Here is a 26,487-nt window from a genome sequence, read left to right on the forward strand (position 1 = left end):
GATAGTTTGCCTCCATCTGCACTCAGACTCCTCAGTTCTGGATGTAGCCAGCTCTCTCCATCATGAGTCCTTTGGATCTGTCTTTGAACCTTGTATTGCTGAGAAGAGCTAAGTCTATCAAAGTTAGTCATCACAGAAACAATATGCCTGTGGTTTTGTACAATGTTCTCCTGGTTCTGCTCCCCTCACTCAGCATCAGATCATGTAGGTCTTTCCAGGTTATTATGAAGTCCGCATCTTCCCCATTTCTTATAGCACAGTAGTATTCCATTACATTCATATGCCACAGCTTGTTTAGCCATTCCCCAATTGATGGGCATCCCCCCTTGATTTCCAATTCTTTACTACCACAAAAAGAGCTGCTATAAATATTTTTGTACATATGGGTTCCTTTCCCACTTGTCTAATCTCTTTGGGACATAGCCCTAGAAGTGGTATTGCTGGGTCAAAGGGTATGCACATTTTTATAGCCCTTAGGGCATAGTTCCAAATTGCTCTCCAAAATGGCTGGATCTGTTCACAACTCCACCAACAATGTATTAATGTTCCAATTTTCCCACATCCTCTCCAGCATTTATCATTTTCCTGTTTTGTCACGTTAGCCAATCTGACAGGAGAGATGTGGTACCTAAGAGTTGTTTTCATTTGCATTTCTCTTATCAGTAGTGATTTAGAGCGTTTTTTCATATGCCTATAGATATCTTTAATTTCTTCGTCTGAAAACTGCCTGTTCATATCCTTTGACCATTTCTCAATTGGGGAATGACTTGTATTCCTATAAATTTGGTTCAGTTCCCTGTATATTTTAGATATGAGGCCTTTATCAGAGACACTGGTTGTAAAGATTTTCTCCCAATTTTCTGCTTCCCTCCTGATCTTTGTTGCATTGGCTTTTTTTATACAAAAACTTTTCAATTTAACATAATCAAAATTATCCATTTTGCATTTTGTAATGTTCTCTATCTCTTGTTGGGTCATGAATTCTTCACTTTCCCATAAATCCGACAGGTAAACTATTCCTTACTCTCCCAAATTGCTTATAGTATCAGCCTTTATTCCATTTTGACTTTATTTTGGTATACAGTGTAAGATATTGGTCTATGCCCAGTTTCTGCCATACCATTTTCCAATTTTCCCAGCAATTTTTGTGAAATAATGAATTCTTAGCCCAGAAGCTGGATTCTTTGGGTTTGTCAAAGAATAGATTACTATGGCTGTTGGCTACTGTGTCTTGTGTACCTAACCTATTCCACTGATCCACCACTCTGTTTCTTAGCCAGGTAGTTTTGATGACTGCTGCTTTATAATACAGTTTAATATCTGGTATGACTAGGCCACCTTCCCTATCATTTCTTTTCATTAATTCCCTTGATATTCGGGACCTTTTGTTCTTCCAGATGAATTTTGTTATTATTTTATCCAGCTCTGTGAAGTCATTTTTGGTAGTTTGATGGGTATGGCAGAATTGTTGTCTTTCAAAATTGACAGTCTTCACAATATTGTTACTATATACAATGTTCTCCTGGTTCTGCTCACTTTATATCAGTTCATATGTCTTTTCACATTTTTCTGAAACCACCCACCGCATCATTTCTTATAGCACAATAGAATTCCACCCTAATCATATACCACAACTTGTTTAGCCATTCCCCAATTGATGGGCATCTCCTCAATTTCCAATTCTTTGCCACCACAAAAAGAGCTGCTGTAAATACTTTTGTAGATGTGGGTCTTTTGGGGTACAGACCTGCTGGTGATATTGCTGGATTAAAGGTTGTGCACACTTTTATAGCCCTTTGGGCATTCTTCCAAATTGTTCTCCAGAATGGCTGGACCAGTTCACAACTCCACCCACCACTGCATTAGTGTATCTATTTTTCCACATCCCCTCCAGCATTTATAATTTTCCTTTTCCATTATGTTTGCAATCTGATAGGTATGATGTGGTACCTCAGAATTGTTTTAATGTACATTTCTCTAATCAATAGTGATTTGGAGCATTTTTTCATGTGACTGTTGATAGCTTTGGTTTCTTCTTCTGAAAATTGCATGTTCATATCCTTTGACCATTTATCAATTGAGGAATGGATCTTATTTTTATAAATTTGACTCAGTTCTTTGCATATTTGAGAAATGAGGCCCTTATCAGAGAAACGTGATGTAAAAATTTTTCCCCAAAGGATGCATATGTATAAAAATATTTATAGCAGTTCTTTTTGGGGTGGAAAAGAATTGGAAATTGAGGGCATGCCCATCAACTGGGGAATGGCTGAACAAGTTGTAGTATATGAATATAATGGAATACTGTTGTGCTATAAGAGATGATGAGCAGGCAGATTTCAGAAAAACCTGGAAAGATGCTGAGTGAAGTGACCAGAACCAGGAGAACATTGTATACAGTAACAGTAGCATTGTGCAGTGATCAAGTTTGACAGACTTGACTCTTCTCACCAATGCAATGATCTAAAACAATTCCAAAAGACTTGTGAAGGAAAATACTCTCCACATCCAGAGAAAGAGCTATGGAGTCTGAATGCAGATCGAAGCATGCTACTTTCATCTTTTTCATTTGTTTTTTTCTTCCTCTTGGTTTTTCCCTTTTGTTCTGATTCTTCTTTCACAACCTGACTAATGTGGAAATATGTTTAATATGACTGTACATGTATAACCTATAACAGATTGTTTGCCATCTTGGGGAGGGGGAAGGGAAGGAAGGAGGAGGAAAAAGGTTTGGAATTCCAAATCTTATAAAAGGGAATGTTGAAAACTTTCTTTACATGTAATTAGAAAAGATAAAATACTATTAAATTTTTTCCCCTGTTTCTTTTGTCGTTTAGTTGTTTTTCAGTAGTGTCTTACTCTTCGTGACCCTATTTGGGCTTTTCTGGCAAAGATAGTGAAGTGCCATTGCCATTTCCTTCTCTAGCTCATTTTACATATAAGGAAACTGAGGCAGACAGGGTTAAGTGACTTACCCAGGGTCACACAGCTAGTAAGTGTCTCAGGCCAGATTTGAACCCAGGAGGATGAGTCTCCCTGACTCTAGGCCCAGTACTCTATCCACCTTACCACCTTTTGGCTGCATTGCTTTTGTTTGTACAAAAACATTTTGATTAAGTAATCAAAATTATCCATTTTACTTCCTGTGATCTTTACCATCTCTTGTTTGGTTATAAACTCTTCCCTTATCCATAGATCTGACAACTAAATGTTTCCATGCTCCCCTAATTTACTTACAGTATCACCCTTTATGTCTAAATCATTTGCCCATTTTGACCTTATTTTGGTATGTGGTGTGAGATGTTGGTCTGTGCCTAGTGTCTGCCAAACTGCTTTCCAGTTTTCCCAGCAATTTTTGTCAAATGGTAGAGTTCTGGCCCCCAAAGCTTGGGTTTTCGGGTTTATCAAACACTAAGGTATTATGGTCATTTACTGCTGTGTATTGGGTACTTCATCTATTCCACTGATTCACCACTGTGTCGTAGCCAGTACCAGACTGTTTTGTTGATTACTGTTTTGTGATATGGTTTGAAATCTGGCCTCTTGCCCCAATTTAAAGAAGAAAAAAAATAAAATCCTTGCAACAAATATGTATAGTCAAGAAAAACAAATTCCCACACTGGTTATGTCCAAAACCATGTTCCTCATTCTGAACCTTGAACCCCTTACCTTTCTGTCAGGAGCAGAGGAGCATACTTCATCGTCAGTCCTCTGGAATTGCATTGCTCAGAGTTCTTAAGACTTTCCAAGTTAAATGAAAATTGTTGTAACACAGTGAAGGCTTTAGTGCTAACCAGAAACTGAAGAGACACAGTTCATGTTGTAAGATTTACACCTCCTGCTGCTGCTGTATAAAGGCTCTGGGGCCATCACTGAGCTCTGAGCCGTACTTGCTGAGGACTTTTTCTCTTCACAGTCTGCCCCATTGTCACTGCCTGCTGTCTGACAATCCTTTCCACTTGTAAGTGCACAGGGTGTGGGTCTCCAAAGGTCACACCCAGTACACATTTCTCATTTCCATCCAGTAGATGGATAGAAGGGGAGATATATAAGCACCCTAAGTCCTTTCCTCTCTCCCTATTGCTTCTTCCCAAATGGGCAGCCCAGCTTCATTCTATGTCACTTCTTATAAAAGGTCGAACCCAATTCTCCCATCTCCCAATCTCCCATTTAGCTCCCCCCATAGTCTTAACTATGCTGGACTGCTTTTCTTTGTATCCCGAGCATTTAGCACAGTGCCTGGTACGTAGCAAGTGCTTTATAAGTGATTGACTTTCCAAAGCCTTTACCTAGGGCCAACCCAAAGCATAGGACTGATGACTCTTTCCCTCCTCTGAGCCAACCAAAGCAGAGTTGGAAGGACAGTTATACTCAGGCATTGGTCAGGCCATCTTTTTCCTCTTCAGGAAATCAGTCGATGGCTTCTTCTTTGCCTACCCAATGAAATTCACTCTGTTATTCTGTCATTCGATTCTTTCCACATTCTGGTGCTACCCTTGCCTCTCCAGCTTCACCCTATATGAGTATTCTGGACCAATTCCTCCAGCCTAAGTGGATTAGTTTTATCATCTCCTACATACAATAGTACATTTAATAATGGCCAACATTAATATAGAGCTTCAGAGTTTGCCAAATGCTTTACAAACATTAACTGATTTTATCCTCACAACTACCTTGGGATGAAAGTGTTATTATTATTATCATTATTAGTATCATTTTACACATGAGGAAACTGAGGCAGGCAGAGGTTAAGTGACTTATCCAGAGTTACACAACTAGTAAGTATCTGTGGCAGGATTTGAACGCGGGTCTTCCTGACAGCCACTGAGCCACCGAGCTGCCTCTAATTATTACTTTGTGCTTTTGTTCAAATGATTACTTATACCCGGGATGACCTCTGAAAGTGACGGGTAAGGTTTGAGGTTCAGGTGGTAAAAATTAAAGATTCCAGCTAAACAGAAGAATGATTATTAATTGGGGATTGTTTTATTTGTCTTCCAGTCTCATACCTCCAACTAAGGTTATCTGCACCATGATGTGGTTGCCCCTTTGGTCAAATTTAATACACCGCATCCCAAACGTCATATCTAGTAAAATGCAGAAAGAGAAAAGGTGACTTATAAGCAAACAAGATAAAGGAGGAAGACTCGTTCTAGCTGGGAGTCTTGGAGTGGGGCCAGAAATGCCGGAAAGGCCTCACAGAAGAGGAGCAAGCTGGATCTTGAATTATTTATTATTATATTAATTAATGTGGGATCTGTAAGGTAGTGAGTGGATAATTCCTATCCATCCTTTCAGAGATGACTATTCTTACTCTGACCTTTGACATTGTCAGGTCTTCCTTAATGCATTTAACATGTTAGTGGTTATTTGCATATATGTCATATATCCCTGTAAGCTCCATGAGTGAAAAGATAATGTCTTAGCTAAATTGTGTACGTAACCCAGTATTTGCTGCAATTTTACATCCAATAGTTACTCGATAAATGTTTTTTGAATTAAATTGTTCTGAAACAACATGGGATTTTTAAAAGCTCCTTAAAAAGTCTAACAGCAATATAGCACGAAGGTCATCCTTATTTTGAGTCATACCATAAACAAAAGCTTTTCTTTGAAACTCAGGACCGTGCTTTGTATTCCCTACAAAGCATTAATAAATCCTTGTTGATTAACTTGACCTGATTTGACAAAGCCTTGTGGAAAGGGTCAGCTCGAGGCCTGAATTATGCCTTGTAAAGGTTCCTCCTTTTATACTCATTCTCCAAACTGCTAAAGATAAAGAGATAATATATTCTGTCTCCCCAATTCAATTCAATAAACATCTGTTGACACTATACGGGACTCCTGGGGCAAACAGAGGTGAATAAGACACAGTCCCTACTCTCAGGAGTAGCAAAGAACATAACAAATTCACAAGTATCTCTATACTTGAACTCTCTCTTGTCTTCCAGTCTCATATCTCCAACTAAGGTTATCTGCAGCATGATATGGTTGCCCCTTTGGTCAAATTTAATATACCCCACCCCAAACTTAATATCTAGTAAAATTCAGAAAGAGGAAAGGTGACTTATGAGCAAACAGGATGAAGGAGGAAGACTTGTTCTAGCTGGGGTCTTGGAGTGGGTCCAGAAATGCCAGAAAGGCCTCACAGAAGAGGAGCAAGCTGGATCTTGAAGGACAGATGAGATTTCCATTGTCAGAGAGGAGAAGAAGGGGTTCTAAGTAGAAGGAATGGCATTAGCTTGGCTGAAGTGCCTAAAACAACATTTATCATGATCAGTGAAAGTGAACGTCCTTACTTACCAGCTACAATCTGAGTTACACCAGCCTACCTAATGTAGAGTGAAAGAAATCAATTTTCTTTTCCAATATGCCCTGCCTCTCCTGGACTTATGTCTTAATTACAGGCTGATGCATGTTAATCAATGATGGTGGTGGTGATTTCCAAGATGGTAGCTAGTGGCACAGTGAATAGAGCACTGGCCCTGGAATCAAGAAGAGCCAAGTTAGAATCCAGTGTTAGTCACTTCCTAGCCGTGTGACCTTGGGCAAGCCACTTAACCTGTGTTCATCTGTTTTCTCAACTGTAAAATGGGGATCACGATAGCACCTTACAGGGTTGTCATGACAATGAAATGAGATGATGTTTGTAAAAGCACTAAACACAGTGCCTGGCACATAGTAGGTGCTATGTAAGTAATCATTCACTTCCCAAATGCAATTCCGGAGGATAGTGTCATCTGTTTTCTTTGTTTCAGGTGTTCTGAAGACAACAGTACCTCTGTTAAGTTACCAAGGTGAGGGAGTAGGATCGGCTTTCATGTTTTTGTGTAAGGATGGGGATCCCAAGTCACCAAGGTATGTCCTATCCTACAACATTATGTTGAAAAGTTCAGAGTTCTGTGACTATTTTCCCAAGGTGAAGTAACATTCTGCTTGCTCACTCATTCATTCATTATTTTCATTTGGATATTTGCTAAAAATCTATTACTTTATAAACCCAAAGATCCAAGCTTTTAGGACAAAAACTCATTATTTGACAAAAAACTGCTGGGAAAACTGGAAAACAGTATGACAGAAACTAGGTATAGACCAACATCTCACACCATATACCAAGATAAGGTCAAAGTGAGTACATAATTTAGACATAAAGGGTGACACCATAAGAACATGAGGAGAGGATGGAATAGTTTACCCATCAAATCTATGGATAAGGGAAGAATTTAGGACCAAACAAGATAGAGAGTACATTATGAAATATAAAATAAATAATTTTAATTATATAAAATTAAAAAGGTTTTACCACAAATAAAACCAATGTGACCAAAATTAGAAGAAAAGCAGAAAACTGGAGGGGGGATTTTGCAACAAGTATCTCTAATAAAGGCCTTATTTCTCAAAATATAGAGAATTGAACCAGATTTATAAGAATACAAGTAATTTCCAAATTGATAAATGGTCAAAGGATATGAATGGTCAATTTTCAGACAAAGAAATCAAAGCTGTCCATGGTCATATGAAAATGCTCTAAATCACTATTGTTTAGAGAAGTGCAAATTAGAACAACTGTTAGTTATCACCTCACACCCATTACATTGGCTAACATGACAAAAAAGGAAAATGATAAATATTGGAGAACATGTGGGAAAACTAGGACAATAATGTACTGTTGGTGGAGTTGTAAACTGATCCAACCATTCTAGAGAGCAGTTTGAAACTACCCCCAAAGGTCTATAAAACTGCGCATACCCTTTGATCCAGCAATACCACTACTAGGTCTATACCCCAAAGAGATTTTTTTTAAAAGAGAAAAGAACCTATTTGTACAAAAATATTTATAGCAGCTCTTTTTTGTGGTGGCTAACAATTGGAAATTGAAGGGACACTCATCAATTGGGGAATGGCTAAACTAGCTGTGGTATATGATTGTAATGAAATATTATTGTGCTACAAGAAATGACAAGCATGGTTTTCGAAAACCTTGGAAAGACTTACATGAACTGATACAAAGTGATATGAGCAGAACCAAGACAAATCCCAAAGGACTCAGGATAAAAAATGTTCTCTACCTCCAGAGAAAGAACTGATATAATCTGAATGCAAATTGAAACGTACTATTTTTACCTTCTTTCCTTCTTTTCTTTCTTTCTTCTTTCCTTTCAGTTTTTTTGCACAAGATGACTAATATAGAAATATTTTTCATGATTGCATATGTATAACCTATCTCAGATTGCTTACTGTCTCTTGGAGATGGGAGAGGGAGGGAGGGATAGAATTTGGAACTCAAAACTTAAAAAACAATGAATGTTAAAAATTGTTTTTGCATATAATTGAGGAAAAATAAAATATTATTTTTTTAAAAACCTATTATGTTTAAGGCCTGAGCACTGCAGATAAAAGATAATGACAATATGGCCCCCACCCTCAAAGAGTTTACAACCTATTAATGGGGTAAGGAATAATCAAATATATATGTATATATATATACACACATATAAATGTATATATGTATGTATATATATACACATATAAATGTATATATGTATGTATATATATATGTATGTATATATGATGCAAGACAGCATGTGATAGGGGCAAAGAAGTTTCTAAACAAAGCAGGCAGGGTGATGCTTTCTTTCAGCTGAGAGGATAAAGAAAGGCTTTATGGAGGAGGTATCTGAACTGGCTTTAAAGGAAGAAAAGCATTCTGACCAGTATCAATGTGAAAGATGTGTTTCCTAGCTACAGAAATTGGCCTGTACTTGGTATAGAGGCAAGAACGTGTGGCATGAAGGGAAGGAGAGTGAAATAAACCTGAAAGAGCTGATTGATCTGGATTGCAGAGCATCTTAAGTGTCAGGCTAAGGAATCTGGATTATCTCCTAGAAGCAATGGGGAGCCACTAGAGGTTTTTGAGCAGAGGAGTGACACGGTCAGCCTTGTGCATTAGAATGATTGTTTTAGTACCTGTGTGAAGGATGGATTAGTGAGGAGACACATAGGATGCAGAGAGATCAGTTCAGAGTATATTAAAATATTCTAGGAAAGAGGATGTTAGGGCCTGAACTAGGGTGGTAGCAGTATGACTGGAGAGGAGAGTATAGATATAAGAGATATTATGGAGGTAAAATTGACAGGAGGGGCAGCTAAGGGGCTCAGCAGAGAGATCACTGGGCTTGGAGTCAGGAAGATGCATCTTCATGTGCTCAAATCTGGCCTCAGACCCTTACTAGCTGTGTGACCTTGGGCAAGTCACTTAACTCTGTTGGCCTCAGTTTCTTCCTCTCTAAAACGAGCTGGAGAAGGAAATGGAAAACCACTCTGGTATCTTTGGCAAGAATGGGGTCATAAAGAGCTGGACACAACTGAGACAACTCAATCAATGATCGAATAAAATTTTTCTGACAGACTCAGCTTAGGTACCACTTTCTCCATGAATTCTTTCCTGATCTCTCCAGTTTTTAGTGTTCTTTCCCTTCTCAAATATTGCTAGATCCTTTGTCTAATCTCTCCTTTGCCTCATTTTCTTTCTTTCCTGTGTAGTATTTATCTGGGTTCATGTTGTAAGAAATTGGAAAATTTCCAATTTTGAGAGAAGTTGGAAATCTAGGCAGATTTAGGGAAAAGATGATAGATTCCGTTCTGGACAGATTGAATGGGAAGTTCCTGGCAGCACATCTAGGTGAGAATGTACAGCAGGTAGTTGGGAATGTGGGGAATGTGGGGAATTCAGGGGAGAGATCGGGACTGAGTATCAACCTCTGGGAAAGTAATAACCCAAACCATGCAAACCGATGAAATCGCCAAAGGAGAGAGTGCAGGGAGAAAAGAGAAGATAGAGCCTTAGTGAGCAGGTACACTGAAGGGGCAGGAGAAGCAATAGGACCTGTGAAGAGCAGGAAGAGTGACAGGAAAGGCTCTGGAGGCCAGAGTATTAAGAACAGGGAGGGATAGGCAGGGAGGGGCTCAACAGGCAGGAGGAAGATCCAGAAAAGGAGACGGAGCACGCATGTCAGACAGATTGGGGGAGAACCAGGAAAGATTACTGTCAGGATAGAGGAAGAAGTTGGGCAATAGTGTCGAGCTCTGTAAAGTCAAGAAAGATGAAGATGAAGCAAAGGCCATTTGGCTGAGCCGTTGATAAGTTTGGGGAAATGGATGTTTGGGTGGGGTGCCAGATTTGTACGATTTAAGAAAATGAGTGAAACTTGAGAAATTGGTGGTAATTGCAGGATATGACAGGGAGGAGAGCTATAGAAGAATAGCTTGAGGAGACAGCAAGATTAAGTAAAAGTTGGGGTGTGGAGATCTAAGTATATTTATGGGCATCAGGGAAGGAACCAGCATATTAAGAAAAAGATGGTTCAATTCACATCCTCCTCTGCTCTGCCTCAGAGTCCACCTCTCTACTCCAGTTGTAGCTCAAGTACCATCTTCTGTATGAAGTCTTTCCTGATCCCCCCAAATACTAGTGTCCCTGCTCCCAAACTACCTTGTTTTTATCTTTATTTGTACTTAGACTATTTATATTTATTCTGCAGATACTTACATATGTCCTTGTCTTCCCCCTTAGAATGTGAGCTCCTTTTGAGTAGAGACAGTTTCATTCTTTATATTTCCAGTGCCTAGCACATGGTAGGTGGTTTATAAGTAAATGCTTCTTGATTGATTGAATGGGCAAAATGTGTGAAAACATGGTGAGGTTTTGAATTGTGGAGGAGGGAAGATTAGGAGGCTCATGACAGATGATTTTAATCCTACTGGTAAAGAAGAAAACTAGGTCTTCTATTTTTTTTTTGATCTGGAAGACTACTAGCAACCTCCTTCTTTCAGAATATAGACCACAGAGTAGGGGCAATCGTGATATAGACTGGACTTGTGAATTTATTAGTTTAGAGAACTCCCAGGTGAGGAAAAGCTCTCTACCAATGCAAACCAACACCCAACTAGGAGAACTTATTTTTGTTTAGAGTGTAAACAGAATCTAGTCTAGGAGAATTCCAGACCCAGAGCATCAAGTCTATGCCTTTACACCCTTCTGTTAGAGCCTCGGGTAACCCAGCTGAAGGAGGAGAGATAGATTCTGGGTAGAGAGATAGATTCCTTGGTCCAGATTGCTGGAGGCAGTTGAATCTCATGACCAAGCTACATTCTTAGGAGGAGGAGCTGAAGACTTTTAACCTACTTACTCATTAATATGCCCACCCCTTCATTAACTGTTCACCAGTTGGGATTGATTTTCACCTGTCAGTACTGAGAGACAGTGACTCTTCCAGGGCCACACCACCAGTATGAGTCAGAGAGGAGACTTCTCTGGTCTTCTTGGTTTCAAGGCCAAGTTTTGAGGCCAGCTCTCTCTGCATTGTGTCAAGCTGTCTTACAAAAACAAACAAACCCCATTTACTTTATTCCATAGGCGGGATCCTAGCCCCCTAATTTTGGCTTAGATGAGTAGTTATATTTTATATATATAGTCCTAATATGATTGATTATCTGGATCCTTAGTCCCATATGAGATTGGTGCTTTCTTGGTGAGGGTGGGAGAGAGGATACCATTAAAGCAAGAATGAGGACAGCTGACAAGAAAAGTGACAGCTGACAATCTGATTGGAAGGAAGGAAACAGTAGAAATATAAAAGCCACAACAGCGGGGGGCCTTTCAGTGTGAGGCAAACAGCCCTATCTGCTCCAGCATCCTGAAGGGCATAACTGTATCATTGAAGAACCCAGTTAAGTGTGTTTCTAACAAATGACCCAGAGTGATTAGAAGATTATATTAGATCTATATCTCCTGCTTAATCTGACAGATAAGTGTATAGTAAGTACATTTTGGAAAAATTTTTCATCCAAATGGTTAAATTTTTGTGCAAAAGTTTAAAAGCAGTTATTGGAAAATTCCTTGTTCCCCAACAAAGCCAGAAAAAAAGTCATTCCTGTATTTGGTAAGGAAAGGGTAGCTGGCCACATTCTGTAATGGCAAAAGAGTGAATTGCTTTCTTTGGGGGAAATGCATTAATTCTTCCAGACCAGAAGGTACCAATTAGTTAATTGCAGCTTTCCATAGCTAAGTGGCCCCTTCTGGCCTGAAAAATCAATACACCTCTGCACAGTGTATAATTTAATTCTCTTTCTGTGCTTTACGTTCAGACACAGAGAACAGTGCTGTGTATTCCTTCAGGAAGGGAAGGACTTATTGATCTGAATGGGGATTGTTATTTTAAACTCATTTCTCATTTTAACTGCAATGAGACTCAGGGGGAAACAGAAAGCCAGGTGAAAGCTGCCAGTCTCTTCTCATTCAGTTTAACAACACACAAATGGAAGTACTTGTTACCTTTGCAATAAAAATCCCTGTATAACATAAAGTTGCCCAAACGCCTGCCTACTCATTTCAAGCAATATCTGGTGCTATAAAAGCCCAGCTCAGTAAAAGAACGCGGGCCTTCCCCTTGACACCGATTGCAACAAGATTGGACAGGCGGGAACGTTCTGAGTCAGGGTCCTTAAAGCTGCTTCTACTCTGTGCTTTATTTGATGATATAAATATTAAGTTTCACAGGAAATATCAAATAAACTCACTTTTTTCTCTGGTCCCATAGCGTCTCCCACCTCAGAGTTTCCCCAATTTTCCTCATCTTGCTTCTTGTGGGGTACACACTGTGGGGATGTTAGGATCATCGGATTATAGCTTTGGGGCTGGAAGGGACGTTATAAGCCATCTCATCTACCTCTCATTTTGCAGTCATGATGACTGAGGCAGACAGTTTAGGAGATTTGCCCAACATCATAGTTAGTAGGGGCAGAGCTGAGAAGGTAACTTAAGACTATAGGATCGTGAATCTAGAGACGTAGGGGCTTAGAAGTGGTCTGAACCAGCCCTTTCATTTTACAATCGAGGAAACTGAAACTGAAGAAAGTAAGTGATTGGCCAAGGTCACACATTTGCAGAGCCATGATTAGAGCTCAGGTGCTCTGACTCCATGTAAGACAGATAACACTAGCACACAGGAGGGCTGCTAGCACAGGTTCACTCTTGATCTGGTCAGACAGGAAGACAGCTTCAGAGGGGTTAATAATCTTCCTTTATTCTAGTCTAGTCTTCTCAAGAGGGAGTTTGCTAATGATGGGAGCACCAACTCCTACAGCATTCCCTAATCATCCTTCTTGCAGGGGCCGGCAAGAAGAGGGGGCAACTACCCCTACATCTTGATGGGGTCAGTCAAGATGGGCACAATTTGTGCACTCCCCTAGATCCCCCAAGCCTTAATGGGGGCCTATCAAGGCACACACAGCATTCCAGCTTGTGCATTCAACCCTAAGGGTTCCCCACTCACTGACCAGTGCCCACCTGCTTTGTAGGGCATCAGACAAAGAAGGCACATTGCCAGTAATAGCCTCCAATTTACACTACCTCATCCTTGTGTCTCACCGCGTAGTTGCAGTGGATATTTACAATTTAAGCGCGTATGTTTGTATTATTTATCATTGTGTAATGCTGTGCAAGCCTGGTGGAGATGTTTTGAACCAAGATCCTGAGAACTCATATATCACACCTGGGAACAAGAGATTTTTATGGCTAAGGATCCTGGGAACTCATAACAAGTAACAAAAATCCACTCTCTAAATCCGGCATTCTTACCACCATGCCATTCATTCTCTGTCCGTTCTGCCGCACTATTCATCCGCACCTTTACCCTGCAGCCACATGTTATGCATATAAATACACGGATTCCACCCCTCCCCCAACACATCTTCCTTTTTCTCTCAATTACGGCCTTCATTCCTTTGACCCTTCAGATTAAGGATTGGCAGAGGAGAGTGAGGGGATCCAGTATTTTGCAACAAGTCATAAGCATCTTTGTTATTTAACAGATAAGCCCCAATGTCCTGTTTAGAGAACAGCGTTTAGCTTAGAGCTATAAAAGGAAAAGGGGGCAGCTAGGCAGCTCAGTAGATAGAGTGCCAGATGAGTCTTCCTGAGTTCAAATCTGGCCTCAGACATTTACTAATTGTGTGATCCTGGGAAAGTCACTTAACCTTGTTTTGCCTCAGTTTCTTCATGGTGTAAAATGAAAGAGAAGGAAGTGGCAAACCGCTCCCGCGTCTCCTACCAAGAAAACCCCAAATAGCATCACAAAGAGTCAGATGTGACTGAAAAATGACAGCAATGATAAAAGTAAAAATCACCTTAGGTTTCGTTTGCTTATGTCCTGCAAAGGGGGATTTTCAATGAATAAAAGTGCACTTTTATTGAATGGGATGGGAAGGGGGAAGAGGTAGAGACAGCTGTAGAACCAAAAGCGCTGCGGGAGCCAAGCTAGGCCACAACACAAACAGCTGACCCCAGATGGTGATTATTGCTGATAACTGAAAGAGTACAGGACCAGATGGGCTTTGATTCCATTATCACGTATCATTAATGTAGTTGTTCAGTTGTGTCCACGTCTTTGTGACACCCTTTGGGATTTTCTTGACAAAGATATGGAGTGGTTTGCCATTTCCTTCTCCAGTGGGTGAAGGCAAATAGAAGTTAAACGACTTGCCCAAGGTAACACAGATTGTAAGTTTCTGAGGCCAGATTTGAACTTAGGTCTGCCTGACTCCAGGCCCAGATTTCTGTCCACTGAGCCATCCAGCTGCCTCTCTGTCATTAATAGTGAGGGGGAAATGTCTGGCAGCACTCTGGGGGCAGGGAGAATGAGGTACCAGATCTGCGGAAGGGACCGGGCAAGAATATAGGAACCAGACTACCAGTGACTGAAGCAAGGAGTACGGAGACAAACCTAGAGGAATGACCCCAACAGGGAGCTCAGATGTGAATCCAGGAAGCAAGCACACCCTGAGCCCATGGAGATGAAGCCACAATGAATGAGAAACTGCAGTCAGAGTCAGGACCAAAGCAGAACTTTTGTGGACTGGTTTGGGGTTCCTAATATTTTGATTAGGTGGGATCACCTCAGACAAGTCACTGCCCATCAATAAGCCTCAGTTTCCTGGGTTGTTGTGGGGTTCAAATGAGATAATAGTTGTAAAATGCTCAGCACAGGGCCTGGCGTACAGGAAACACTAGATAAATATTAGCTATTACCCTTCTTGTTAATTACTGTTATTATTCATTATTCCACAATTCTAAAATGGGAGCCTCTGAAGATTTTAATTTTTTAAAAACAGCTTCACGTATATATACACACATGCATATTTACGTTTGTATACATATGTGTATACGTACATGCACTTGTGTATGTCAGTGAAATATATTAGATAGCAGATTTAGGGTGCTGGAGCCAGGAAGACATGGGTTCATATCCAGTTCTCTGATATATACTGGTTTCTGACCTTAGACAAATGACTTAACCTCTCCATGCCCTACACACTTCTCTAAGGTTATAAGTCACCCAGAAGGTGCTGACCTGCACTGGCAGAGTCTCCTTGTTCAGTAGCTCCCTATACTAATGGAATCCCAGAACCAATCTCTGTCCCTATATGTTTATACCGGCAGCTTGTTCCCTGAGGGATATCACCCATAGCCTGCTTCTTTTCTTTCCTCTCTGCAGATTTGATCACTTAGTGGCCATAGAGCGCTCAGGAAGGGCAGCTGATGGCAATTACTACAATGCTCGAAAAGTTAATATTAAGCATCTAGTTGACCCCATTGATGATCTCTTCCTGGCTGCACAGAAGATCCCTAGAATCTCATCAACTGGTAAGAGAGCATGGAAAACTTGGATTTAAGAGGAATAGTGTCTCCACATGGAATACTTCCTCTGACTGCTAAACCAAAGTTTGTTGTCGTTTAGTCACGTCTGATTCTCCGTGATCCCATGGACTTTGTCCGTGAGATTTTCTTGGCAAAGATAATGGCGTGATTCGCCATTGTCCCCATTCTGTATATGAGGAACTGAGGCAAATAGGGGCTAAGTTAACTTGCCCAGGATCATAGAGCTAGTGAATGTCTCAGGCCGGATTTGGATTCAGATCCTCCTGACTCTAGGACTGGTGCTCTATCCACTGTGGCCCAGAACCAAAATTAGGACTCCTCATAAGTTTACCTTTCTATGCATCTATTTACAAAGGGCTGGCCTATATATCTGGGGTTCTTAATCTTTTTTTTTTTGTGCCATGGACCCCTTCTCAGAACAATGTTTTTTAATGCATAAAACAAAATACAGAGGATTACAAAGGAGATCAACTATATTTAAATAGTTATCAAAATGTGTATTTTAAAACCCAAGTTCATAGATCGCAGGTTAAGAAGCCCTGTCATATTTGTCTCAGTTTATCCTTACATAACCATGTGAGGTAGGTGGGGCAGCTGTAATTCCCACTGTGCATATAAGGAAACAGACCTTGAGATGAAGAGTGATATCCTGAGATTACACAGCGATTTAGTGTCTGAGCCTAGATTAGAATTGATATCAGGAATCAAATAACTCTCAGAGGCTACCCCAGAGTGGGGGAAAATCTACAAAACTGATCAATACATTCAAAAGTCGGAAAACATGTGCAATGTGCAACACCCATGGACCTCCCACCTCTGCGAAGGGGTAAGCGGGGGTTTCTTCTCCCGCCTGTTCCCTCAGGCCAGACTTATTCTCTGCAATTCCGCAGCATTCACTGGTGATTTTTTTTTGTGGCTGTTCTTGCCATTTCCATCGTTGTGGTCATTGTGCATATTGTTTTCTTGGCTCTGCTTCTTTCGCCCTGCATCAGTTCATGCGAATCTTTCCATGCTTTTCTGTATTCATCGTATTTGTCATTTAATGCAGCATAATAATATAGTTACATTTATACACTGCAGTTTGTTTTAAAAATAAGGAACGTCTCATGAATGTGTGTGTGTGTGTGTGTGTTATCTTTGCACGAGGCCTAGCTAATCTTCCCTGTATTGTTCCAGTGTTAGTATATGTGCTTCCAAAGTGATTATACAACATAGCCATCCTTCTAAATGATTTCCACAAGCACTCCAAAGAGTTTAACCTAACTATCCACAGAGGAAAACCAAGTAGATGAAGAATGCCTCTTGTTCAGGCTGTGATAGGGGGTCGACGGACACCTGATACTGCTGCTCCATCAATACTCTGGACAGATTGTGCTCATGGACAGTGAGCAGAATTAAATGGGAGAGAGAGGAGGAGACTTGATCGTATACGGAAGATGGTATGATGCTTTGCATGGCTGCACGCTTCTCTCTTCACCTTAATTCAGCAAACATTTAGTAAGCTATTTTGTTCAAGGGATATAAACAAACAAAAAATAAGTGGCCCCTGGTCGCAAGATGTTGCCCTCCTACTGGGGGGATAGGACATAGACGGATAAGCAAGTACAAAGTATCCACAAAATCATGCAATAAAACCCTGTCTTTCAAATGCCAATATTCTCCTAATGCTATTATATGATTATGAAACATGGAATACTGGTCACCCAAGAATCAAAACTGCCTCTCACCCAAACGGCAAGACAGGGACAATTAGGCTACGGTGTATTTTTTAAAATTTAAAAATTCCCCTGATGCCTCTTGGTTTTCTATGCCACTGTCATTTCCTGATACGCCCATTCTGTGGATTTCTCCTTTATGACAAGGGAAGATAGTTAAGTAGTGACAGTAATACCAATAACTAGAGTGTATATAGAGCTTTAAGGTACACAAAGCCTTCTATGTGTTTTAACGCATTTGATCTTACAAAACCCTGGTAATCAGGTGCTGTTATCATACGCATTTTATAGATGGGGAAACTGAGGCTGACAGAGATGGAATAATTTAGACTGTGACTAGAACACTCGATCCATTGTACCACCTACCTTTGAAATCAAACAACATAGCAATCAAGTCTAACAATCTGTAGCATTCAACACCTGAATTTACCCACCTTCCTGTTTGTTGTTTTCTTTTTTTGGAGGGGGGAAGGCAGGGCAATTGGGGTTAAGTGACTTGCCCAAGGTCACACAGCTAGTATGTGTGTCAAGTGTCTGAGGCCGTATTTGAACTCAGGTCCTCCTGACTCCAGGGCCGGTGCTCTACTCACTGAGCCACCCAGCTGCCCCCTACCCACCTTCCTAATGAGAGGTAGGAAATGTCTCTTATAATCTGCATGCCGAAACCAATATTGATTATTGCATTTCACGTGTCTTTTTGTGTTGTTTTCATTTAAATTGTAGTCGAATGTCGTTTTCCTGCTTGTGCTTTCTCTGCTTTGTATCACTCTGTTCATAAAAGTCTTGCTATGTTTCTCTGAATTCCTTGTCTTTGTTGTTTCTTATGCTGTAATAATATTCCTTTATAATCCTACAGTTTATTCAGCCATTCCCCAACTCAGAGAGGTATTTTTCTTTTGTTCTGTTTCCAATTTGTTCTTGCATTTATGTATCAAATCTATTTTATTGGTATAGGGAACTCCCAGATGAGGAAACTCCCTCTACCAATGCAGAGTTGGAACCTTCTCTGCAATTTATATAATGTTGGAAAATTGATTTAGAGCACCAAAAGGTGAACGGGCCCTCCCTGAAATAACAGTCAGTGAGTCAGAAGCAGGACTTAAATCCAGAACTCCCTGACTTTGAGGATTGCTCCCACCACAACTACGACCGTGACTACGACTGCGACTGTGACTACTACAACTACGACTGCGACTGTGACTACTACGACTATGTTCTGTCTCCATATCTTCTTTTCTCTTCTCTCTCTCCTTTCTTTCTTCTCCTCCCTCTCTTTCTGTCTCTCTCTGCTCCCTTCTTCTCCTCTTCCCTCCCCTCTTCTAACTTTGCCTCCTCTTCTCTGCTCTCCTCTCCCTTCCCCTCCTCTCCTCCCCCCTCCTTTTCCCCTCTTCTTTCCTCTCCTTTTCTCTGCTCTACTCTCCTGTTCCTTCTTATTCTCTTCTCCTCTCTCCTCACTCCTCCCCTCCTTTCTCCCCCTCCCCTTCTTCCCACCCTCCTCTTCTCCTCTCCCCTCCTCTTTTCTCCCCACTCTTCTGCCTTCCTCTCCTCTCTTCTCTTCTCTCTTCCCTGTCTTCCCTCTCTTCCACTTCTCTTCAAACTATTTATTGACTTTCTCCAAAATGGTTAGACTAATTCACAGCTGCATGACCAGTGCATTAGTGTCAGAACATTCTAGATTACTGGAGAACTGCATAAGATGTAGTATAAAACCTATCATTTAGGAGAGGTATGACTAGAAAAGTATGTGGGCTGGTTGCGTACTGAGAGTGAGGGAACCTATGTGCTTCCTTAGGACTCATATGATATTAAGAGGATCATAGAATTAGAACTGGGATGGACTTCGGAGGCCATCTAGTCCAACCCCATCACTTTACAGATAAGGAACTCCCATAGTTCCATGGGAGTTAAGTGACTGACCCAAGACCACAAGGCTAACAAGTGAATGGGAGATTTGAACATAGGTCCTCTGATTCTAAATCAGCATTTGTTCCACTGTACCGTGCTGACCATGTAGGATCATAGAATTATAGTTTTAGAAGGCACTCATTACATTAGGTGGGATTCTCTGTGTGGAACTGAGGGGGGAACAAGGAGGGGGGTTGTATAGGAAAAGAAAAAATGGATGAGTACATTAATGGATCTGCTATTAAGTACAGTATGTGCTTTATCCTATCATCATAATGTGTCTAATTAAATAAGTATTTATTAGGCACTCACAGTGCACAGAGCACAGTGTTTCTGGCTCTGGGGAAGGTACAAAGATAAAACACAGTATTTGCCCTCAGTGAGCCAACAAGAACGCTGGGTTTGCAGTGGAAGGATGTGGCCTCCAGTCCTGACTTTGCCACCAAGTGGTTTTGTGGCCTTGGACAAGTCACACCTTAGGCATTTATTTATGGCATGGTGCTAGGGACTGGATCAGTTTCATTGGTAGAGGGAATTCTACCAGGGAAAGTACCTCTCTCTGGGCCTCTTCTGTGAAGTGAGAGGGTTTTACCAGATGGTCTTTACGGTCATTTCAAGGACCAAGCACTGTGATCCTATAGGAAACTAGATAAAGGAGGTTCCGACTGCTTGCTCAATCATGTTAATAACTTGGTGTTGGTAATTATACTGTGACTTTATATTATTAGAAAAAAGATCAACAGCTTCCATGACTATCTAGTTCTCCCTCATAGTAACTTAAAAGGCAGTGGAGTGGCTCAGTGGAGTCAGGAAGATCTGAGTTTAAATCTGTCCTCAGACATTTACTAGCTGTGTGACCCTGGGCAAGTCACTTCACCTCTGTTTGCCTTAATCCACTAGAGAAGGAAATGGCGAATCACTCCACTATCTTTGCCAAGAAAACACCACGAACACTATGGCCCACAGAGTCATGAAAAGTCAGATATGACTTAATAACAATACTAACTCAGGTGCTCTGGAACACATGATACTTCTGAAAGGGTTAATACATCTCCCAAAGAGATGCAGTCTCTTATGGCAATAGGAAAATTAGGCTCATCTTCTTGTATTCATTTACAACTCCATCTGAAGACTCCACAGTATTTCCCAGACTCATTAGTCCTCTCAGCTGCCTCTGAGGTTTCAATGAGACAATTAGGTGCCTTCTGGGACGATCAGACAAGGACTGCAAATTGCTTTTGAAGTTCCCAGAAAAGCTGCTCCAGAAAGAGAGGGCAGCATTCTCTCCTCATTATCACCTCTTCCTCTCCAGCAGCTGGCCTCCTGAGCTGGGGGGCATTTGTGCTTCCATGGAGGGGAGGGTTGGATAAGGTGATTGGCACCTAGCAGCCTGGTTCAGTAATCAAGTGTGGCAGAGTAGGGGGCAGCTAGATGGCACCACAGTGTTCAGAGCGCCTGGCCTGGGGTCAGGAAGACCTGAGTTCGGATCTGTCCTTAGACACTTGCTAGCTGTGTGACCCTGGGCATGTCACTTAACCCTGTTTGCCTCAGTTTCCTCATCTGTAAAATGAGCTGGAGAACAGAATGACAAACCATTCCAGTGCCTTTGCCAAGAAAACCCCCAGTGGGGTCACAAAGAGGCAGACACAACTGAAAAGACTGGACAACAAGTGGCATAGTAGAGAGCCCTGAGATTGGATTCAGGAGACCTGGGTCTGAATTCTTTATTAGCCTTGTGACCTTGGACAAGTCATGTAACTTCTCTGAGACTGAGTTTCCACATCTATAAGAAGAAAGAGGCAGCGTGGTGTAGTACCTTTGAGTGGTTCACAAACCCCTTGGGGGTCCGCGACAATGATCTAATACTAAACATATCTTTTTTCTTTTTAGAGAGGGGAAGGCAAGTCAGTTGAGGTTAAGTGACTTGCTCAAGGTCACACAGCTAGCAAGGGTCAAGTGTTTGAGGTTAGATTTGAACTCAGGTCCTCCTGACCCCAGGGTCAGTGCTCTATTCACTGTGCCACCTAGCTGCCCCTAAAAATTTCTTAATTGCACCTTAGGCAGTAAATGAATGTGGAAATTATGAGTAACATTAAATTATCTTTAAATTAATTTAATTATCCTTTAATTAAATTAACATATTAAATTAGCCCATTTTATTGTTGTTGTCATTAAAAGAGTTCACAGAATAAAAAGCATTAAGAAGAGCACAAAAGCTCTAGACTTAGGAGTCCAGAGAGACCTGGGTTCAAGATGTGTGACCTTGGGCAAGTCATTTAACCTTTTCAGCCTCAGTTTCCTCATGGTAATGGAGAAAATCATAGTGCTTGTCAGATGAGATAATGTAAGAGAAGCACTTTATGAACTTGAAAGTGTGATGGAAGCATCAGCTTTTATTAAAATGGTGCTACCTAGTTTTCAGGGTTATAGTAAGGAAAGTACTTTATAAAGTATTGTGAATACATGAGTTATTATTATTATTTCTATGGTCCCCAGTGCACTAGTCAGAGGTTCTTAGACTCCCAAGGGGTTTCAAAGGGTCTGTGATTTTGGATAGGAAAACCAATCTTTATTTTGACTAAGCTCTGACTGAAATTTTACATTTTTTTAAATTATCAAAATATTGTTCTGAGAAAGGGTCCTTTGGTTTCACTAGACTCCCTAGAGGGTCCATGACCAAGAAAAAGCTAATCACCTCTGCAGTGGAGGTAGATGCTGTGGGGAAATTCTTAGTATCTCCTCTTGAGGAGCTAAGCTTTCTGAGGTTGCTGGTGATAGACACAAAACCTCATCTAGTTAAATAACATTAAAAGCACTGGCTCAGAAGACCGCAAAGCTGGACTTCAGGGGCGGCTCTGCTATTAAATTGTCGTGTGACTGAGTAACTCATTCCTCCATGTTTGAACCTCATTTCCTCATCTGTAAAAATGAGGGGGGTAGGATTAGATGACTAGAACAATTATCTCCGATTTTCCCTTCTAATGTTCCATGAGTCTAATCAGGGATCCCTTTCCACATGTCTTTCCCTACCTGGTACCCCCCTTACCTCAGGTTCCCAGTCCCTAAATATTAACAGTGTAGTGTGTAGTAAAGGTGTAACCCATGGTCCAGTGCCTCAAACTCTAGGCCTATTCATGGTGAATGACAACCCCCCCCAAATATCACTCTCTTGGGCTCATCATTTCTCAATGAAGAGTTTACTCTGGGAAATCTCCAAATATAATTCCTGTCTGGTCTCCATAGATTTGAATACCAGAGTCCTGAAATCCCTATACAATCACTCAAAGTAATAGAGCAAATGTTAGGTAAGTACAGGACAGACTTAATTCCAATTTACCAAAAATGTAGCCATTACAAAGGATTCACCAGGAGCCTATAAGCAATGCAAGCCCTTAGAGGACTCATAATTCCCATAAACAAATTAGTCTAATTCTCTTCCCTCTCTGGTGGAGGCCTTACTTGTCCCTGGGGTCCTGAAGTCTAATACTGCCCTGTAGTTTGGGCTTCCCTTTGTAAGGGAACCAGACTCAGGGTTGCCAGTTGGGCAATCTCTAACACTTCAGTTACTTCCATGTTCCACCGTGATGATGCAGGTCCCCTTCCCAAGGAATTCCTAGCACCTCACTATAGCTTGGACATCCTCTCCAACACTCCAGAAGGAGAAAACTTGGGCTACTAGACAGGTGACATTCTGACATTCTAGTAAATTTCACCTTTGTACCACAGAGACCCCCACACACATTTAGGACTATCCCGAAGGAGGTGTATGGGGCGTTCAGGGAGCACTAGCATGATGTGAGGGCTTGCTCATCCCCCTTTGGTGTCCGCCTTCACCCAACTCTCACTTGTGACTCCAAGGAGCTGTAGCTTGCGCAGCGGCCATACCCTGGTGAAACCTTCTTGGCAGACAGGCTAATCCACATTGAGGGTAGCTAAAGGGCCTCCAACCTGTTGGTGAGTTAGGGAGACGTCTACCCCAAGCACATGAAGACTTCCCCAGCAGGATGGATGGAAGAAAATGTTTGTTCTAATGGTTGTGAGGTCAACTGAAACAGGCTCTATGGAGCGCTTAGTGCTTGGTCAGACATCACCCATCTTGGGCCCTTGCTAGTCGTCTTGACTTTCATCTTGTCTTTGGACTTCAGTGGCTCTGGAAGAGAGAGTGAGGCTGATGACTGCACAGTTCTGCCTCCCTTAAACCCAATTCACTAGAAATTCCAACATCACCCTGCGATGTCATTGGTCCTCTTTGAAAACAAAGGTATAAACAATAAACAACAGCTCACCAAATGTAATCCATTATTATTACTGTTATTACAGCATCCTACCCAGGCCTTCCCTCCATGCTATAAAATGATTCTTCCTTCCCCTTCCCCATCAGAATCCCCACCCTCAAGGTCCTGTCAGCTAGGTTTCAGAGAAAAAATGTACTGGTTAAAATCATTCACACCAAGGTAAGATGAACTATTACCAATATCCCTCCATCTTTCCACTCCCAGAAGAGGTGGAATGGCAATTTCTTTTTTTCCCCTAATTTATCATTTGTTTATTTTTAACATTCTTTTTTTAAATTGAGTTCCAAATCTCTCCCTTCCTCCCACCCCTACATCAACCCACTGCGAATGCAAACGATATAATATTAGTTATACATGTGAAATCATGCAAAACATATTTTCATATGAGCCAAATTTTTAAAAGCCAGAAAAATAAAGTGAGAAAATTACATTCCAATTTGCACTCAGAGCTCATCAGTTCTCTCTCCGGGGGTGGACAGCATTTTTCATCATGAGTCCTTTGGAATTGTTTTGAATCATCTTATCGATGAGAGCAGTCGATCATTGTTACAACGTTGCTGCTGCTGTGTACAATGATCTCCTGGTTCTTTTCACTCCACTTTGTATCAGTTCATGTAAGTCTTGCTATGTGTTTCTAAAACCACCCCCCTCATCATTTCTCATAGCACAACAGTAATCCATCACATTCACATGCTACAACTTGTTCAATCATTCTCCAAATAATGAGCATTTCCAATTCTTTGCCACCACAAAAAGAGCCGCTAGAAATATTTTTGTACATAAAGGTCCTTTTCCTTTTTGTCTTTGGGATACAGACCTAGTAGTGGTATTACTGGTTCAAAGGGCATGCATAGTCATATAGCCCTTTAGTCCTAGTTCCAAATTGTTCTCCAGAATAGTTAGACCAGTTCGCTATTCCACCAACAATTCATTAGTATAACCTATTTCCCCTCAACCCCTCTAGCATTTGTCATTTCTAATAAGTGTGAGGTGGTACCTCAGAGTTGTTTTAATTTGCATTTCTCTAATCAATAGTGATTTAAAACATTTTTATATGACTAAAGATAGCATTGATTTCTTCCTCTGAAAACTGCCTGTTTATATTTTTTGTCAATTGGGGAATGGCTCTTATTTTTATAAATTTGACTCAGTATATATTTGAGAAATGAGGTCTTTATCAGAGAAACTTGCTATAAATTATTTTTTATGCGACTTCACTGTCTAAGGTGAAATGTAGTTTCCCTGATTATGTCTTTTAATTAGGTCTATTTTTGTTTTTGCTTTGTCTGAGGTCATGATCGCTACCCCTGTCTTTTTAACTTCATCTGAAGCATAATAGATTCTACTCCAAGCCTTTATTTTAACTCTGTGTATGTGTGTGTGTGTGTGCGTGCGTGTGCGTGTGTGTATGTGTGTTCCTGTTTCAAGTATGTCTCTAGTAAACAATATATTGTTGGATTCTGGTTTCTCATTCATTCTGCTCTTTGCTTCTGTTTTATGAGTGAGTTCAACTCATTTACCTTCACAGTTATGATTACTATGTATTTCCCTCTGTCCTATTTTCTTCCATTCCACCACCATCCCCCTTGTCTTATCCTCTTCCCTTTCTATTTCCCTATTGGGTGAGATAGATTTCTATACACAACTGTTATATGTGCGCGCACACACACACACACACACACACACGCGCACACACACGCACGCACTCTTTCCCTTACCGTCTTTGGCTGAGCGCTTCTAAAGCTTCTGCTACTGCCGCAGCTGCTGTTGCCACCCTGGCCCAGGTGGGCTCCAGACGAGCTTCCACCCCAGTGCCACAGACCTCTCCTGCCTATTTCTTAGGTTTCCCCAGACCGGAAAAATGTCTTGCCCTGACCTTTGTTGGCTCTGCCGTTCCAAAATTTGGTTTGAGGAATTATTTTAAACTTGTTTGGAGGGGAATATTGAAAGAATTCAGCTGGGTTGCTGCCTCTATGCCTCCACCTTGGCTCCACCTCTGGAGTGACAGTTTCAGTGAAACTAAACTCAAATGGTGTTCAGGTAGTGTGCTTGGAAGGTAAAATGAATACTTTGGAGGCAGGGGAACTTTGATGGAGAGACTCATGTTTTACCAAGAGACTACAAACTCTCCCGATGTACAAGGACAGCATTAACCAGAAATCCTACAATGACCATTGATGTTGCAAGAATGAATGCAAATAAAGATAGAGGTGACTGTGCCCTATACGGTGGGCATAGGAGTAGAAGAACGTAGCATATTAGAGCTAGGAGGTACCTTAGAGAGCGTTTAGTCTAATTCTCTTATGTTACAGAAGAGGAAACAGACCCGGAGAGGAGAAGTAATTTACTCAAAGTCGCGTGAGTTAGTGATTGAGCTGGGATTTGAATTCAGGTCTCCATTCTCCCACTCCAAAGTTCTTTCCACTACACCTACCACACAGTGTGTGTGTGTGTGTGTGTGTGTGTGTGTGCGCGCGCGCGTGCACGTGTGTGTGTGTGTGTGTGTGTGTACATACATATTCATGGGCATATCTGAGGACCCCAGGGCTGCCTACTCTATAAGAAATGGATCTTTTAGGATTTGTCTGAAAGTAGCAGAACAGAAAGGTAGAATGCAAAGTAAGGGTTATCAGAGACCTTGGGCAAGTCATAACTCTAAGCCTCAATTTCTTACTCTGGAAAAATAATCTTTAAAAAGTAATAACAGCTAGCATTTATATAGCACTTACTGTATGCCTGGCACTGTGTTAAGCACTTTACAATTGTTTTCTCATTTAATCCTCACGATTCCCCTGGGGGGGGCAGTAATTATTATTACCCCATTTTATAGACGAGGAAACTGAGGCAAACAGGG

At 41.1% G+C, this 26,487-nt stretch overlaps 1 protein-coding gene across 2 annotated transcripts in view; it reads left to right on the forward strand.

Moving 5' to 3' along the window:
- DGLUCY (D-glutamate cyclase) overlaps positions 1 to 26,487 on the forward strand; it is a 142,462-nt gene that overhangs the window by 93,442 nt on the left and 22,533 nt on the right. For both annotated transcript variants that reach the window (XM_036736801.1, XM_036736800.1), the window contains exons 8-9: positions 6,759 to 6,858; positions 15,555 to 15,703. In XM_036736801.1, coding sequence (XP_036592696.1) covers positions 6,759 to 6,858; positions 15,555 to 15,703 — 249 coding nt within the window. The remainder of the gene's footprint in view (positions 1 to 6,758; positions 6,859 to 15,554; positions 15,704 to 26,487) is intronic.

Source organism: Trichosurus vulpecula, chromosome 8 (genome assembly GCF_011100635.1).
Source record: "Trichosurus vulpecula isolate mTriVul1 chromosome 8, mTriVul1.pri, whole genome shotgun sequence".
NCBI lineage: Eukaryota > Metazoa > Chordata > Mammalia > Diprotodontia > Phalangeridae > Trichosurus > Trichosurus vulpecula.